The sequence below is a fragment of the Eulemur rufifrons genome, chromosome 18, assembly GCF_041146395.1.
Source record: "Eulemur rufifrons isolate Redbay chromosome 18, OSU_ERuf_1, whole genome shotgun sequence".
NCBI lineage: Eukaryota > Metazoa > Chordata > Mammalia > Primates > Lemuridae > Eulemur > Eulemur rufifrons.
The window spans coordinates 52,493,852-52,510,801 of NC_091000.1; the positions used below are offsets into that span (position 1 = coordinate 52,493,852).

At 34.2% G+C, this 16,950-nt stretch overlaps 1 protein-coding gene across 1 annotated transcript in view; it reads right to left on the reverse strand.

The window, feature by feature from the left end:
- The window catches only part of CDKAL1 (CDK5 regulatory subunit associated protein 1 like 1), a 582,236-nt gene that overhangs the window by 142,274 nt on the left and 423,012 nt on the right, over window positions 1–16,950 (reverse strand). The window contains exon 11 of the mRNA XM_069493178.1: window positions 6,071–6,251. Coding sequence (XP_069349279.1) covers window positions 6,071–6,251 — 181 coding nt within the window. The remainder of the gene's footprint in view (window positions 1–6,070; window positions 6,252–16,950) is intronic.

Consider the following 16,950-nt stretch of genomic DNA (forward strand, 5'->3'; position numbering starts at 1 on the left):
ATTAAATCTTCCCTGGAGGAAGACACATGATAGTCTAGAAATGTATAGGGTTTTGTTTTGTTTTTTTAATAAACAATGATTACCATTCAATAAAAAAAAATTACTGGGTACACACAGAGAGAAGACAAATAACGAGGATCAAGAAAAAACAAAAACAAAAAAGACAGCAGAGACAAACCAATCTGAGATCCAGATATTAGAGAATTGAAATGGACTTTGGGATAATTGAGTAATATGTTCAAAAAACACAAAGAAAAATATGAAGAATTTAACTAGAACATTGATATCTATGAAAAAATTAAACTGAAATTCTAGAGGTAAAAAATAAATCAACTAAAATTAGAAATTCCACAGATGGTTTGACAGCAGATTGAAAAACAGAGGCAGAAAGGATTAGTGAACTAGAACAGCACCCCACAACCTTGAATGTATACACAATCCCCCGGAGATGCAGACTGTGACCGAACAGGCCTTGGGTGGGGCCCGAGAATCTGCATTCCTGGCAGCCTCACAGGTGATGCTAGCGCAGCTGCTCAGGAACCACACCGGGCGCTGCTGCTGTTGGCCCAGGGATAATTATGAATACCAGGAATCCAGAAAACAGGTGAAGAGAAAATATCCAGATAGAAACATGGAGAACAAAGAACGCAAAGTATAGAAAAGAATATATCAGATAATGGCGAACATAGAATATCTAACATGTATAACTGAAATCACAGAAGAGATGAGGTGAAATAGAGTAGAAGAAATATCTGAAGAATGAACACCTGAGGTTATCAAACTTTAGGAAAGAGAAGAGGGCACAGAGTAAAAAAGCACCAAGAATCCCAAGCAGGATGAATATAAAGAAAGGTACTGCCAGCAGGAGGCTCAGGCAGAGCAGGGATTATCTCCTACAGACTTGCTTTTGTCTAATGGAGTAAATTCCAGTGAAATCCAGGGAAGACCCATGAAATTATTGAGAAAATTGTTTCAAAAAACAAACAAAAACAAAACAAAAAAAGCCCCAAACCCAAATCTAAAAAAGGCCACTGCCAGTGTAGACTAAAAGAAACAGACAGTACTAAATAAAAAGAGGCTGTCGGACTCTTAACATTCTAGTGGTAGGATCAGGCTGAGAAAATTACACAGCTGTAAAAACATGTGCACCTTTCATGAAAAAGGGAAGATGACTCAACAGAGTGGAACCAAGCAACCAAAGGTAGAGCAAATATCAAATTCACAGTCCCAGGGATTACGCAGGGTAGGTACCCTGGGGGCAAGAAGGGGATGAAGGAATTTTGGGGACCAACTTAGAATTCTGCTTACCACATTGGGCAATTCCATCAGATATTTAAGAAAGAAATAATACTAATTCTATACAAAGTCTCCCAGAAAAATGTTGAGGAAGGAAGACTTCCCAATTCATTCTATGAGACCAATGTTACTCTGCTACCAAAATTAAAATGACATTATAAGAAAACTACAGATCAGTATCTTCCATGAGCAAAAATGCCAAAAATCTTCACAAAATATTACCAGATCAACAGATACACTGTATCAACAGTAATACATAAGTAAAGTTTATTCCATGAATGCAAGGTTGATTTAACATTTGAAAATCATTCATTGTAATTCATAATATTAACAGATTAGGAAAAAACCTCAAATCATACCATTATTTCAACAGATGAGAAAGCATGCGATAAAATTCCATTCCATTCCCTATTCATGATTAATACACACTCACACACAAACTCTGTGAAAATTAGGAACAGAAAGTAACTTTCCTAATTACAAAACTACAGCTAACTTTTACACTTAATGGTAAACTTCTGAAAACCCTTCTCTTGAGTTTGGAAAAAGACAAAGATGTTTAATTCTATTTAACAGTGTACTAGAAGTTCTGACCAGTGCTGTAACACATGACAAGGAAATAAAAGTTATGGGGATTGGCAAGGAAAAAACAAAATGTAACTATTAGATGTCTAATTGTATACATAGAAAATCTGGAAAAGAAAACACTACAGAAAAACTATTAGAATTAATAAGTTACTTAGATAAAGATAAATATATTTAATACAATCATATTTCCAAGTAGCAGCAATAACAATATGAAAATTAACCATTTAAATAGTATCAAAGGGAACATACGTGTAGGAATAAATTTAATAAATGATATGCAAGACTTATATACAGAAAACTATAAAATATTATTGATAGAAGTTAGAGAAGATCAAAACGGATAGAAAACTTGATATTATTACAATGTCAATTTTCCCCCAATGATCTACAGAATCAAATGACCTTAATCAAAATTCCAGCATAATTTTTGGCGAAACTTGACAAATTAAGAAAAGCAAAGGAGCAAGAATAGTTAGGACAATTTTCAAGAAAAAACAACAGAGTTGAAATACTTATATTACCAATGTCAAGACTTATTATAAAACTATGGTACTTGACCCTGAGTGTTGGTGGACAGATTGAGCAGCAGACCAAGGAAGAGAATAAAGTTAGAGGACAGACCCACACATGTACAGACACCTCATTTATGATTAAGGTGACCTGTAAAGAATGAGATTTTCAATAAACGGCATTGACTGAAATAGATATTTTCATGAATGGAAAAAGAAGCAAACAACCTTGAACTTCCCCCCCCAACCCAAACATACCTCATACTTAAAAATAAGTTGTAGTTGATTTTAGATCTAAAGGTAAAAGACAAAATGGTAAAATTTCTACAATAGTACATTGATGGGTTTCTTCATACTGGTGTGGAAAAGGTAAACATTTCTTAAACAGGACATAAAAAGGACTAACACAAAAAGGAAAATATTGGTAATTTCTACTATATTAAAATTAAGCATGTCTGTTCTTCAAAAGGTACCAAGAAAAGAATGAAAAGTCAGGTGACTGAATGGAAGATATTTAAATTACCATGACCTACCAAGGATTTGTATCTAGAATACCTAAATAACTTCTGTAAATCAGGGGGGTGGGAAAAAATTAAGCTCGTAGGCCAACAGACAAATGGGCAAAAGACTTGAACAGGTACTTCACGAGAAAGGATATCCAAATAGCCAATAAACATATAAAAGATACTCAATATCATTAGTTAACAGGGTAATATAAAACCACAATTAGAATTACATTATATTCCCATCAGAATGGCTAACACTAAAGACAAAACAATGCCAAGTGCTGGCAAGGATATGAAGCTTCTGGCATTTTTATACATTGCTGTTGGGACTGTAAATGTATTCAATTACTTTCGAAGACTATTTGGCAGTATCCAGTAAAGCAGATCAATTTCATTCTGCACGACACAGCAAATACACTCCTAGCTAACCACCCAGTGGAAAGGTTTCCACACGATTGAAACAAAAGATAAAAACAAGAATGTTGACAGCTATATTAGTTGCAATATTAATATCAGGATGTTGAAAATACCCAATTCCCCTTTAACAGTAGGAGAGAGAAACTGTGATATATGCATGCTATGGAACACTATATAACAATGAATATGAATGAAAGTATGGCTACTTTTAAAAACATAGAGTTTTACCAACATAATGTTAAGCAAAACCAAGCCAAACCAAACAAACCTTCAAACTCAAACATTCAAACATAGATAAACCCTTTCATTTATATCAAGTTTAAAAACAGGTGAAACTAATGTATAGGGTTAGAATGAGGGACAGTGGTTTCCTCTGGGGAATGGCAGAGGACAGTAAATGGAGGGTGTGACAGGGACTTCTGCGGTACTGGCGATGTTTTATTTCTTCATCTGACTGGTGTTTACACAGAAGTATTCACTTTATGAAAATGCTCAGCCATATACTTTTTTGTAACGATGCTATAGTACAAAAAACTTTTTGGTTAAAGAAGTAGAATTAAAAAAAGAATGACTCCAGCTATGAAAACAGTAAACACGTCAGTAGTTGGCAGGAGCTGGAGATGCAGGGAGCAGATGATTACAAAAGGGTAAGAAGGAATTTTGGAGGCTGATGGAACCTTTCTATACCTGGATTGTGATAGAGTTACACTACTGTAGGTATTTGCCACATTCATAGAACTGCATACCAAAAAGAGTGAGTTTTGCTGTAGGAAAGCTATACCTCAACAATAAATACTTTTTGGGAGGCCGAGGTGGGCGGATCGTTTGAGCTCAGGAGTTCGAGACCAGCCTGAGCAAGAGCGAGACCCCACCTCTACTAAAAATAGAAAGAATTATATGGACAGCTAAAAATATATATAGAAAAAATTAGCCGGGCATGGTGGCGCATGCCTGTAGTCCCAGCTACTCGGGAGGCTGAGACAGGAGGATCGCTTGAGCTCAGGAGTCTGAGGTTGCTGTGAGCTAGGCTGACGCCACGGCACTCACTCTAGCCTGGGCAACAGAGTGAGACTCTGTCTCAAAAAAAAAAAAAAAAAAAAAAAAAACAAAAACAAAAAAAAACAATAAATACTTTGGATATAAAAGAGAATGAATGAATTTGGCTTCTTTTTATGTTTGTGGAAACTTAATTATCTGTGGTGTTATAATCTACTTTTCTCATTAAATTAGAAAGAAAATTAAATGGTCTATCTCCAAAATATCTTCTTACCCTCGTACTGACAGAAACTTGTAAAATTAAAACAAACAAAAAAATCAGGAAAAACAAAGAATGCTATTCACTTTGGATTTATGACATTCATTTTTGGTTTTGGGAAAAACAGACATGAGAAATATACATATAAATGTTATGTTTAATATTCAGATATGGCATAAGAAAAATAATAGTAAGCTCTGAGTTATTCCTTTTCATATTTACTCATAAAAAATTTGAGGAAAGTTAATGATAGGGTATAATTTTTTTTTTTTTTACTTATTAGAAACAGAGTAGAAAATTTTCAGTTACAAAAAATTCTATGTCCTCTTAAGGTTTATTTTACATTTTCCCATATTCAGCCAATGAATCTATAAAATACTGGTTTTGAGACCATTAATTTCTGAGATATTATGGGAAAATAGTTGGCCTTTACTGGATCTCAAACTTATTCACATTTATTTTGAGACATCTTATTCTAATACATCTGTAAGTATGAAAGGATGAAATTAAATGGCGGCTCACTGTGAAAGCAACATGCACCTGAAAAAAAAATTAGATAGCTAGAAAGAGAGAGAGCATCAAATCTATCCTAGGGAGAACTAGGAAAACCATGGGACCCTCAATAAGTAACACATTATTTAAAAAGTAGGGTAAATATAAAGCTTCATTTACTCACAAATATCTAAATGTTGCCTTATTTTGAAACATCTAAAAGTTTAACTTACAAACACAGGTAAATACTGGACATCAGTTAAAAATTTTGGCCAGGTGGCTGGGCACGGTGGCTCACGCCTGTAATCCTAGCACTCTGGGAGGCCGAGGCGGGAGGATGGCTCGAGGTCAGGAGTTCGAGACCAGCCTGAGCAAGAGTCAGACCCCATCTCTACCAAAAAATAGAAAGAAATTATCTGGACAACTAAAAATATATATAAAAAATCAGCCGGACATGGTGGCACATGCCTGTAGTCCCAGCTACACGGGAGTCTGAGGCAGAAGGATTGCTTAAGCCCAGGAGTTTGAGGTTGCTGTGAGCTAGGCTGATGCCACAGCACTCTAGCCTGGGCAAAAGAGCAAGACTCTACCACAAAAAATAAAAAAAAAAAATTTTTTTGGCCAGGTGTGGTGACTCATGCCAGTAATCTCAGCACTTTGGGAGGCCGAGACAGGAGGATGGCTTGAGGCCAGGAGTTCAAGATCAGCCTGGGCAATACAGTGAGACCTTGTGTCTGCCAAAAAAAAAAAAAAAAAAAAGAAAAAAAATTCTTGTTCAAAGTCATCTGAATCTTACTCCTCAAAAGAAGAAAAAGGTGATTATATTTTAGTTGCCTAAGGCTATTTAACTCATCCAAGGTCCCCCTGACCCCAACTTGGAAATCTCCCTGTATTTTGTAAGGGTTATACCATGAGCAAGTTGTGTGAAGGCAGACAACACAGTTGCATTCTTACAGCTATTGGCAAAAAAAAAAAAAAAAAAATATCTTACAAGAAAAATATCTTACCACTTGCGCTGGAACTTGTTCCATTTTTGCAGCAGGAGTTCCTGGCCTTGGGTAAAATTGGTTAATAAAGAGGCTTGGAAATTTGTACTCTTCAACAAGTTTCACTGTTTCTTGAAAATCCTGATCTGTTTCTCCAGGAAAACCACAGATAATATCTGTAGCAATAGTTATTCCAGGAACTCTAGAAAATAACAAGACAAAAATGGATAAAAGTTGACTACAAGCCATAATTATTCTATTTCCCTGACATTTTAAATACCCTTATTTTGGTAATTAAAATTTATTTTTAGGAAAGGGACACTAACAAATAGTTTTAAAGAACTCTAAATACTAAAAGATTAAAATGAGAAATAGTGGCCCCTTGCCATTCCCAGACACATCCATTATTAATTCTTTTAAATGTTTCTTTGTTCTTTCCTCTATATTTAAAAATAGATGCTTATTCTGCTATTTCCAGGTTTATTGATTTCTAGGCAATAGTTACTGACTTCTCTATTATGGGAAGTGAGGTTTTAGCTCTTAAACTACTCTATCTTTACCCTCCCCCCCAAGTAATCACTGAACAACTTCCAGTTAAATTAATAATACAGTACTTCCATTGGTATGATTGCAAAGATAATGTGTAGAGCCAACTGGTATACCATCAAGTTTTGTTTTTCTACAATGTTTACTTTGTCCTAGAGTTAAGAATTATCTCTTTTTAAAAAATGCTTAATATTCTAGGTACCTATGCTAATGTTTTCTAGAAGCTGCATCAGACCTATCAAAAACCAATACTATTTTCTAAATATTCAATGTATTATACAATTCACCAGTCCTGTTTTTTCCCCTAGAAATGCCACTCCTTTCTTCAAGTGTCTGTTGCTTTTACAATGAACTGGCTGCCATCCTTGAATGTGGCTCCTTGGTGTCCCTTTTTCAACTTCCTTTTTTCCTGGATCCATGTTTTCGTAATTCTTGATTAACTCCCTCATTTGGTGGAGTGTGCTTTCAGAAGGTTCATCAAAAAGAGAACCAGGGATGGTGTTGCTGTTGTCTTAGCATGTCTGAACATGTTTTGGGCCTCACAACTGATTGATGGTAAGGTTGTGCATTGCACTCCAAGTTGAAAAGTGTTATCCATCAGAATTTTGCATTGCTCTTTTTTTTAATGCTGGAAAAATTGCTGATGGGATGTTTAGATTCACTCTGATACACATTTCTTTACATGTGCATACATCACTCTCTTTTTGAAAGCTTTTAGGATATTAACTTCATTCTCAATGTTTTAAAGTTTCATGATAATTTGCCTTGGATTGTCTCTTTAAATTTTCATACAAGGTACAATTTGGAGACTCATGGTCTTTAGGTCTAGGAAATTTTCTCATATAATTTCTTTAATAATTTTCCACTCTCAGGGATTCCTCTACTTTGAATGTTGAAACTACTGGATTGACCATCTCTTCTATTGAAAAAAAAATTAATTCAGTATTATAGTTTAAATTTCTCAGAACTTTCTCATTCTCTAATTCTCCTATTTACAGCATCCTATTTTTGTTTTAGAGATGCAACATCTTATTTATCTGAGGATATCAAAGTTTTTTGCAATTTTTCTTCTAGTGACGGCAGTTGTGAATTTGGTCTCTCACATTCATGGTTCAGACTTTCCACCAATAAATACTAATTTCTAGCTGTCCTTTCATATTTAAGAGCAAAGCACTGAATGCTTTTCATCATAGAATGATTAGGTAGCAAGCTGTCCTGTTTTTGATAGGCTCAAATTTAGCAATCTGGAAGTCATTTTTCTGTGGTCATTCAGTTTTTCCGTAAGTACGCTACAATATCCTATTGTGTTTTAAGAGTATAATAACAACAGAACGACATTCACAGTATTAAAAAAAAAATCCAGTATTATTCTGAATCCATGAACAACAGGGAAAACAGCTGCAAACATTTCAAATCACTGAATAAATAGCTATATCAATTTTCCCATCACCTAAATGCAGTTCTATGTGGACAAATAAAACAGTTTATCTAATTATGTGAGATATTTTAGAGCATAAGACAGAACAAGAGATGTATCAATGAGCATAGTCAAATTATTGGATTCCTAGTAGAAACAGCTTCATAAAAACAACAGCTTTCCCTACTTTGTAGGCATACTACTTTAATGCCTGTGTGAAAGAAGTATGACAAATTTATTTAAAAAAAAAATTTTGTTCCTGATTTCTACTTGGTCTCACCTAGCTATTAATTTGGCTGTACTTTAATTAGTAAGATAAATTCCAAGGACTGGAACTTTTCTCTGTGATGATAAATAGAAAAAGGGACAAAATAAAACAATATATTTGAAAAAGAATTTTAAATTTTTGTCGTGCTATAAACACATTGTTTCTTCTTTAAGGGTAATTATCACAATTATATTTGTAAAGTCATAAAAATCATGCTTTTACAGTAAGTTATAGATCAAAAGACCATTTTTCTAGACTACCTAAAGCATGTGAAACAGAAAAATTATGTGAATGATTTTCAATTAGCTAGTTTTACACTTGCCTTTTAACTACTCCTGATCAAAAGAAATCTATAGCTAAAAATAAAAGTAATGGATCACAGCAGATAATGACAAAGAAAAGTCTATTTCCCCCAGGAAATTAAAAAAAATAAATCTTAGAAACTAAACTGCCTGTGAAATACTGCAAAAACAAAGGTTATTGTCCTAAGCTACAAATTGGAATGAGTTTGGCACTAGATTAAGGGGTATTCCCAAAGGAAAGTACCTTACTGATTTCCCCCCATCCTTCTTGATCCATGATGGTTGGGCTCAGTGTTATGTAACACCTGCTTACTTTGGCTTTAAGGTCCACAGTGAAAAAGAAAAGACAAATCTTTAAAAAATTCATAATAAATATTGAGGAAGGGGATGTTCAATGCATGGATATATGTGATAATCTATATAAAAAGTTGACTAATAACAGGAGAGGGAGGAGGCCACTATGAATTAGTGACTTACACTAGTCAATATTTAAAAGTAAAAGCAGTTCAATTGGTTTCAAAGTATATAATATAAACTGATTGCTTATGTTTTTAAAGACTACACTTTGTTAGATGAGGCTCATCTATACATTAATTTTACATATGCAAATGATGCTACTTACATTCTTGAAAATAATTTGGCTCCTTAGGTGAACCAACTGAAATCTCATTTGCAGTGTTAATTTGCCTAGCAAATAATTCTCTTCAGTATATGAGAAAATCAAAGAAGTCTGAAGTGGAACAAATTCTAAATTAATAGCATATGACTTAAGTAGCTAAGAGTAAATTATAAACGGTGCAAAATAGAATATTAATGCAAATATTTAAGATGCTAATTCTGGGTAAATGCTGTTTTTGAGATGCCATGAATTTTCAAAATAGTAAATTTTTAAATGATCATTTCCACAAATTTATTGAAGCTGTGAGTGTAATGTATGTAATTACTAAGTAATATGTGTTCTCAAATTTTAAAAACTTTCTATGTTTACATTTTCATACTAGTTTTAGAAAATAATTCTGAAAGAAAGATGAAAATGAAAATGTTCAGTTAAATAACAGGGAAATTTTGACCCATTATTTTTTCTGTTTTATATGTATTGGAAAATGGGTTTATTAACTCACTTGGGAATGGAATAAGAAAGATTCCAATTATACATCTGACCTTGTCAAAAACAGTGATATGATCATTTATGAAGATCTATCAGGAACATGTCGACGATACACACTATTTGCTGGTTCTAGGCTAGGATTTAAGAAAGCCCTAAATATTATAAAAGTTAATTATTTTATCTTGAATAAAAGTACACAGAATCCACACTTTGAATATTTAAAACACTATGTAAAATGTGCTTTAATTCATCTCAAGGTTTTCACTTGCAATTTGGTGTTTCAGTGGCAAAAATTGAAAAATGATGATTCTACTTCATTCTTTAGATCAGTAAATTATGAGCTTCAAATTTCACATGTGAATAAAGTAGGACTAATACACATGCTATTTATCTCAAAAGAAAAAAGAAAAAACATGATCAGCAAAGACTTGGACCCATCAAAATTACTAGGATAAACAAAACCCATGATTAAAACACTTTTCATTCTATGGAGATGTACTCCAGAACAATTATTCAATACTTTTGGGAAATGTAAACTGGAGGGAGGGGAGAAAAATATCTTTAACTGAATGGAAATGAAATCATAAAATATCTAAATATATGGTATGCAGCTAAAGCAGTATGTAAGGAGAAATACATAGATTTAAATGTCTATCAGAAAGATATAAATTGAAAGCTCTAAGCTTACATCTCAACAAGCTAACAAAGAGGAGTAAATCAAATCCAAAATAAGACAAAGAAAGAAAATAGTAAAAGAGAAGAAATCAGTGAAATAGAAAATAGAGAAAAATCAATAAAAGTAAAAGGTGTAGCTTAAAAAAAAAAAAACTTAATACAATTAACCAAAGTACTAGCTAGGCTGAGTAGAGAAATGAAGATATAAATGACCAGGCATTTATATTAGGCATGAAGACAACACTACAGACGCTACCAATATTAAAAGGACACTTAAGAATATATTATGAACAACTTTATGCCGAAAATTTCACAATATAGATGAAGTGGGCAAATTCTTTGAAAGATGTAAATTATAAAAAAGAACTCAAGAAGGCAAAAAAAATCTGAATATTCTTTTATTGATTACAAAAATTTCTAATTTAAAATCTTGCCACTAAAACAAAACAACTCAGGCCCAGATAGCTTCATGGTGAATTCTATCAAACATTTAAGAAAGAATAAAATCAATTCTATGGAAATCATTTCAAAGATACATAAGAAAGGAACTCATCTAATAGTCCAGCAGTACCCTGTTATAAAAATCAGAAGAAGAGATTAGACATAAATTCTAGACCAATATCCCTCATAAATACAGAGGAAAAAAATCTTAACAAAAGATTAGCAAACTGAACCCAGGATAATAAAAAAGAATTAGGTATCATGACTATGTTTTTAACCCCAGAAATGCAAGGTTGGTTTAACATGCAAGTATTAATAAATGTAATACACCACATGAAAATAATAAATAACAAAACAAAAACCTCATGGTAATCGTAATAAATGCAGCAAAGTCAGTTGACAAATCAAACACCCATTTATAATTTAAAAAAATCAAAACTTTCCGTAAATAAGAAACAGAAGGAAACTACTTAACCTGATAAAAGGCAGCTATGAAAAACCTACAGCTAATATATTTATTGGTGAAAGATGAAATACTTTTCCACTAAGATTGGTAACAAAGAAAAGATTTCTGTTCTCACTTCTTCAATTCAACATATTACTGGAGGTTCTAGTAAGTTCAGAAAAACAAGAAATAGAAATTAAAGGCATATATGTTGAAAAGAAAGAAGTATATCCTTTTTTGCAGGTTATATGATCTCACATATAGAAAATCTAAGGAATCTAATGAACCTACTAGAATGAGTGAGTTAGCAAAGCTGTAGGGTACAAGATCAATATACAAAAATAAATCATATTCTTAAACATTAGTAATGAACTGAACAATCTGAAAATGAAATCAAGAATACAATTCCATTCCCAATAGAATAAAAAATACTTAGGAATAAATTTGGAAAAGAGAAGTATAAGCTCTATGCTAAATACTGAGAAAATTTAAAGAAAAATTTGAAAGAACTTCCAGTTCCAAAATAGTGGCACAGAAGCAAGCTGGGTTCATTCCCCTCACACCACCCCCTCACCCCCGCAACAAAAAACCAAAAACAAATATACAGCCCCAAGATTATCACCAGAAATATCCCAGAACTCAAATGTGAAGATGAGACAGTTCCCATGAACAGAGAGAAGTCAAAAAAATTCCAAGTAGATGATAACAGAATCTGACATCTACATCTGTGACAACCCTCCTCACTTTCTGCCTGACACCAGGCATGTAGAAAAATTTCCCCCAACCTACTGTTTCTACACTGGAAAGGGTAAGATTGAGGTGGACAACCAGCTTCTCCACCATCTTGGATTCTCTGGCAGGAGACCTGTCCTCGCCTTAACTTTCAGGAAGCACAGGGAGTGCTCCAAGGGAAAAATATCCCTGAGGACAGCGGGTAGGTGGTCACCAGCCCCAGCCCTGGAAACTCTGTAACTGGCCCAAAAGTGATGCCAAGATGGACTGGCTGTTCAGCAGCACCATATTTTAGGAGGTTCAACACACAGGTCCCCTGGGTACAAACTCCTAGCCAGCCTTCCCCCAGTGCCAGGACATTCCTTTTGGGAACTATCCCATTCTGGAAGGGCAGCACCCTGTTTACTGGAGCTGAGGAGAACCCGAGTTTAAGGCGCCACCTAGAGCCAAAAGGGAGTCAGCAACCTAGCGGTAAAGAAAAAAATTTGCTGAGAGAAATTAAAGAAGATCTAAATACATGGAAAACATCTCGTTTTCATGGATTGGAAGATTCAATATTGTTAACATGACAAGCCTTTCCATATTGATATCCAAATTCGATGCAACTGCTATCAAAATACCAGCATGTTTTTCTGCAGAAATTGATAAGCTGATCCTAAAATTTATACAGAAATGCAAAGGACTTAGAATAGCCAGAACAATTTTGCAAAATAAAAAAGTTGGTGGAATGAATGAACCAGTTTTAAAGACTTACTATAAAGCTACAGCAATCTACACAGGGTGGTATCAGTATAAGGATAGAGTAATAAGACAACACAGAGACTCCAAAAATATACCTATGTGTCATACATGGCTAAATAGTTTTCAACAAAATTGCCAATGCAATTTAGTGAAGGCAGGAAACAAACTGTTTTCAACAAAGGTGCTGGGACAACTATACCATATGCAAAAAACCACCAACAAATTATTGGAACCTTATATTATACACAAAAATATTTCAATATATATCATAGACCCAAATGTAAGAGTAAGAATTACTAAACATTTAGAAGAAAATATGGAAGGAAGTCTTTGTGGACTTGGGTTAGGCAAATATTTCTTAGCTATAATACCAACACCAAAAGCACAATCCAAAAAAAAATTGCATAAACTGATAAACTTATTTAAAAGACATTATTAAGAAAATGAAAAGACAAGCCATAGATTGGGAGAAAATATTTGCAAATTACATATCTGATAAAAAGATTTGTACTCAAACTATGTTAAGAACTCTTATGGCTCACTAATAAGAAGACAACATGATCATACAATGGGCAAAGGATTTTAACCAACACTTCTCTACAGAAGATACGTGACTCGCTAATAAGTACATAAAAAGTTGCTCAATATTAGTCGTCAGACAAATGCAAGTTCAACCATGTAAGATGCCACATGTCCAGAAGAATGGCTGTACTGAAAAAAGACTGAAAAATAACAGATGTTGGTATGCATGCGGAGAAACTGAAATCCTTATCCACTATAGGTAGGAATTTAAAATGGTGCAGTCACTTTGAAAACAATCTGGCAGTTTCTTAAATAGTTAAACATACACTTACTGAGACCCAGCAATTCTATTCCTAGCTTTCTATCTAAGAGAAATGAAAACATACATCCCCACAAAGACTGGTATGTGGATTTTCATAGCAGCAATCTTCATAATAGCCCCAAATTGGAAATAGTCCAAATGTGAGTGAACCAAGTGTGGCACCTCCAAACAATGGAAATTTACATCCAAATAGAAGAGAACCAACAATTGATGTATGCACCAACATGGATGAATCTCAAAAACATCCTTAAGTAAAAGGAAGACACAAAGGATTACTTATTGTATGATTCCATTTATATGAAATTTCTAAAAGCAGTAAGACTTAGAAGAAACAGAAAGCAGATCAGGGCTGTCTGGGATGGAGGTGGGAGCAGGAATTAACGGCATATAGTCATTAAGAAACTTTTTGACAAAATGAAAGCATTCTAAAACTAAATTGTGATGACAATTGCACAATTGTATAAGTTTACTAAAAATCTTCGAACCATACACTTACATGGGGTGACTATTGTATGCTATCTAAATTATATCCACAATAAATCAGTTAAAGGTGAAAAAAAACTTTCTGAAGACAGCAAGATAGCAGGAATCCTCCATAACCTATTCTTTTAAGAAGTCTTAATAGCTGAACTTTTGACAGGGTGTAATCCAAGAATGAAATGAAAACAAACAGGGGCAAAAGGCAAAGATAATTAAAAAAAACAAGGCATAAAGGAATTATGTGCAGAGAATAAAATCATGTAGGACTCGAAGATGGAAAACTTGGACCTATTTCCCAAGTATCATCATAACAGGGAATCATTCTACTTATACTGAAGGAGGAAATTTAAAAAGAAACAATTCAACATTTTCAAATAAATTTAAGAATATTTTCAGCAGCTCTGAATTTATTCTCATAATTTTGTGAAAAAAAATTATTAAATGACCTGGGCTAAAAACAGGAAAAGCACTGACACATTTAGATGAAGGTTAAAAAGCCATGAGTCATGAAGACAAAGACAGACAGGTATAGCTTGGGAGTTTATTCTTAATCTTTTAACATGAATACTGAGGAGAAAAATCCTCCTTTGCATTACTAAGATGTTTCACTATTAACTAGCTGCATGGTCTTGGGCAAACTACTTTAGCCTTAGTATGCTTCAATTTCCTCTTCTATAACATGGATACAGTGAAAGTGTTCATAGATAAGATTAATGAGTTAATACATGTACTAATTGCTCAGGATGGTGCCTGTCACATAGTGCTTAATATGTATTAGCTGTTATCATAACCTTGTCAGAGAGATGATAACAACTCTCATTTATTATATAATACTAAGTGCCAAACAAAATGTTAACAACTTACATCTTGTTTAATACAACTTTCCTAGAAGATAGATCCTATTTCAGTCTCCATGAGAAATAGGGAAAATACTATTAGAGAAATAAGATTCAGAGAGGTGGAGTAAATTGCCCACAGTCACAGAATCAGTAAACAGTAAAGGAGGGATGTGATCTGAAGCTTTTAATCACTACCCAAGGCAGCCTTATCTCTTACTGGTGTCACCAATGTGCTCACTGAATTGATGAACTATAAGCGTTGGCTGATCATAAGTTAACAGAAAACAAAACTTACTGTTAATAAAATATTTGTAAAGCAATTTACTACAATATAGTAAAACTTGCCTGCATTAAAGAGAAGGTAACTATGGTCTGTAGAGGTCAAGTGATTTATAAAAGGTCACCAAGCTACTGCTGGTGGAATCAGAATTCAACCCCAAACCTTCTTCCTTCAATCTGTGTTCTTTCCACTACTCACCCTGTGAATGTAAAGGCAATTTAAAACCGAAATGGTTATAACCCAACTAAATTTATTCTTATTCTTGTTTTTATCATTATCATCTCACTCATGAAAGATACAATTCTTCCTATTTACAGATGGCTCAGAGGAAGAAAGCAATAGTGTCAGTGAAAAGAAATCAGGATTTAGACCCAGACAGATTTGGGCCCACAGTTACCAGCCATGTTGTCTTACTGATCTGAGGACCCTCTTCTACAGAATGGGGGTAACAACACATCCCTTCTGAGATCATTGTGAAAATTAAGTAATGAATGTAAAGCATTTAGAATAGAAAACTGAAACAAGATCCGCACCTCTCACCTCTCACAAAAATCAACTCACGGTGGATAACAGACTTAAACCCAAAGCATGAAACTATCAGAATTCCATTTTTTAAAATTTATCTTTATTTCAGGATATTATGAGGGTACAAACATTTTGGTTACATTTTATGACTTTGCCTCACCCAAGCGAGGCTTAGAGGCATGCCCTTCCCCTCTACAAGGTTCACTGCGTCCATTAGTTGTGAGGTTACCCACCCGAACCATCACAATTCTACAATAAAATGTTGGAAAAACAGACATAGGCCTAGGGAAAGAATTTATGAAGAAGATCCCAAAGGCAATCAAAGTAACAACAAAAATAAATAAATGGAACCTGATCAAATTAAAAAGCTTCTGCACAGCCAAGAAAACTATCACGAGAGCAAACAACAACCTACAGCAGGGGGAAAAATATTCGCATGCTACACATCTGATAAAGGGCCAATAACTAGAATTTATAAAGAACTCAGGGAAATCAGCAAGAAAAAAATCAAACAACTCCATTAAGAAGTGGGCAAAGGACATGAACAGAAACTTTTCAAAAGAAGACAGACTAATGCCCAAGAAACTTATGAAAAAATGCTCAACATCTCTAATCATCAGGGAAATGCAAATCAAAACCACAATAAAATATCACTTAACTCCAGTGAGAACAGCTTTTATCAAAAAGTCCGAAACAATAAATGTTGGCATGGATGCAGAGAGACAGGAACACTCATACACTGCTGGTGGGACTGCAAACTAGTACAACCTCTGTGGAAAGTAATATGGAGATACCTTAAAGAGCTAAAAGTAGAACTACCATTTGATTCAGCAATCCCATTACTGGGCATCTACCCAAAGGAAAAAAAGACATTCTATAAAAAAGACATCTGCACTAGAATGTTTAGAGCAGCACAATTCACAATTGCAAAGATGTGGAAACAACCCAAGTGCCCATCAATACATGAGTGGATTAATAAAATGTGGTATATGTATACCATGGACTTCTACTCAGCCACAAAAAACAATGATGATATAGCACCTCTTATATTACCCTGGATAAAGCTAGAGCCCATTCTACTAAGTGAAGTACCACAAGAATGGAAAAACAAGCACCATATGTACTTACCATCATATTGGTATTAATTGATCAACACTTATGTGCACATATAGTAGTAACATTCATCAGGTGTCAGGTGGGAGGGGGAGGAGAGGGTGGGTATATTCACACCTAATGGGTGTGGTGCGCACCATCTGGG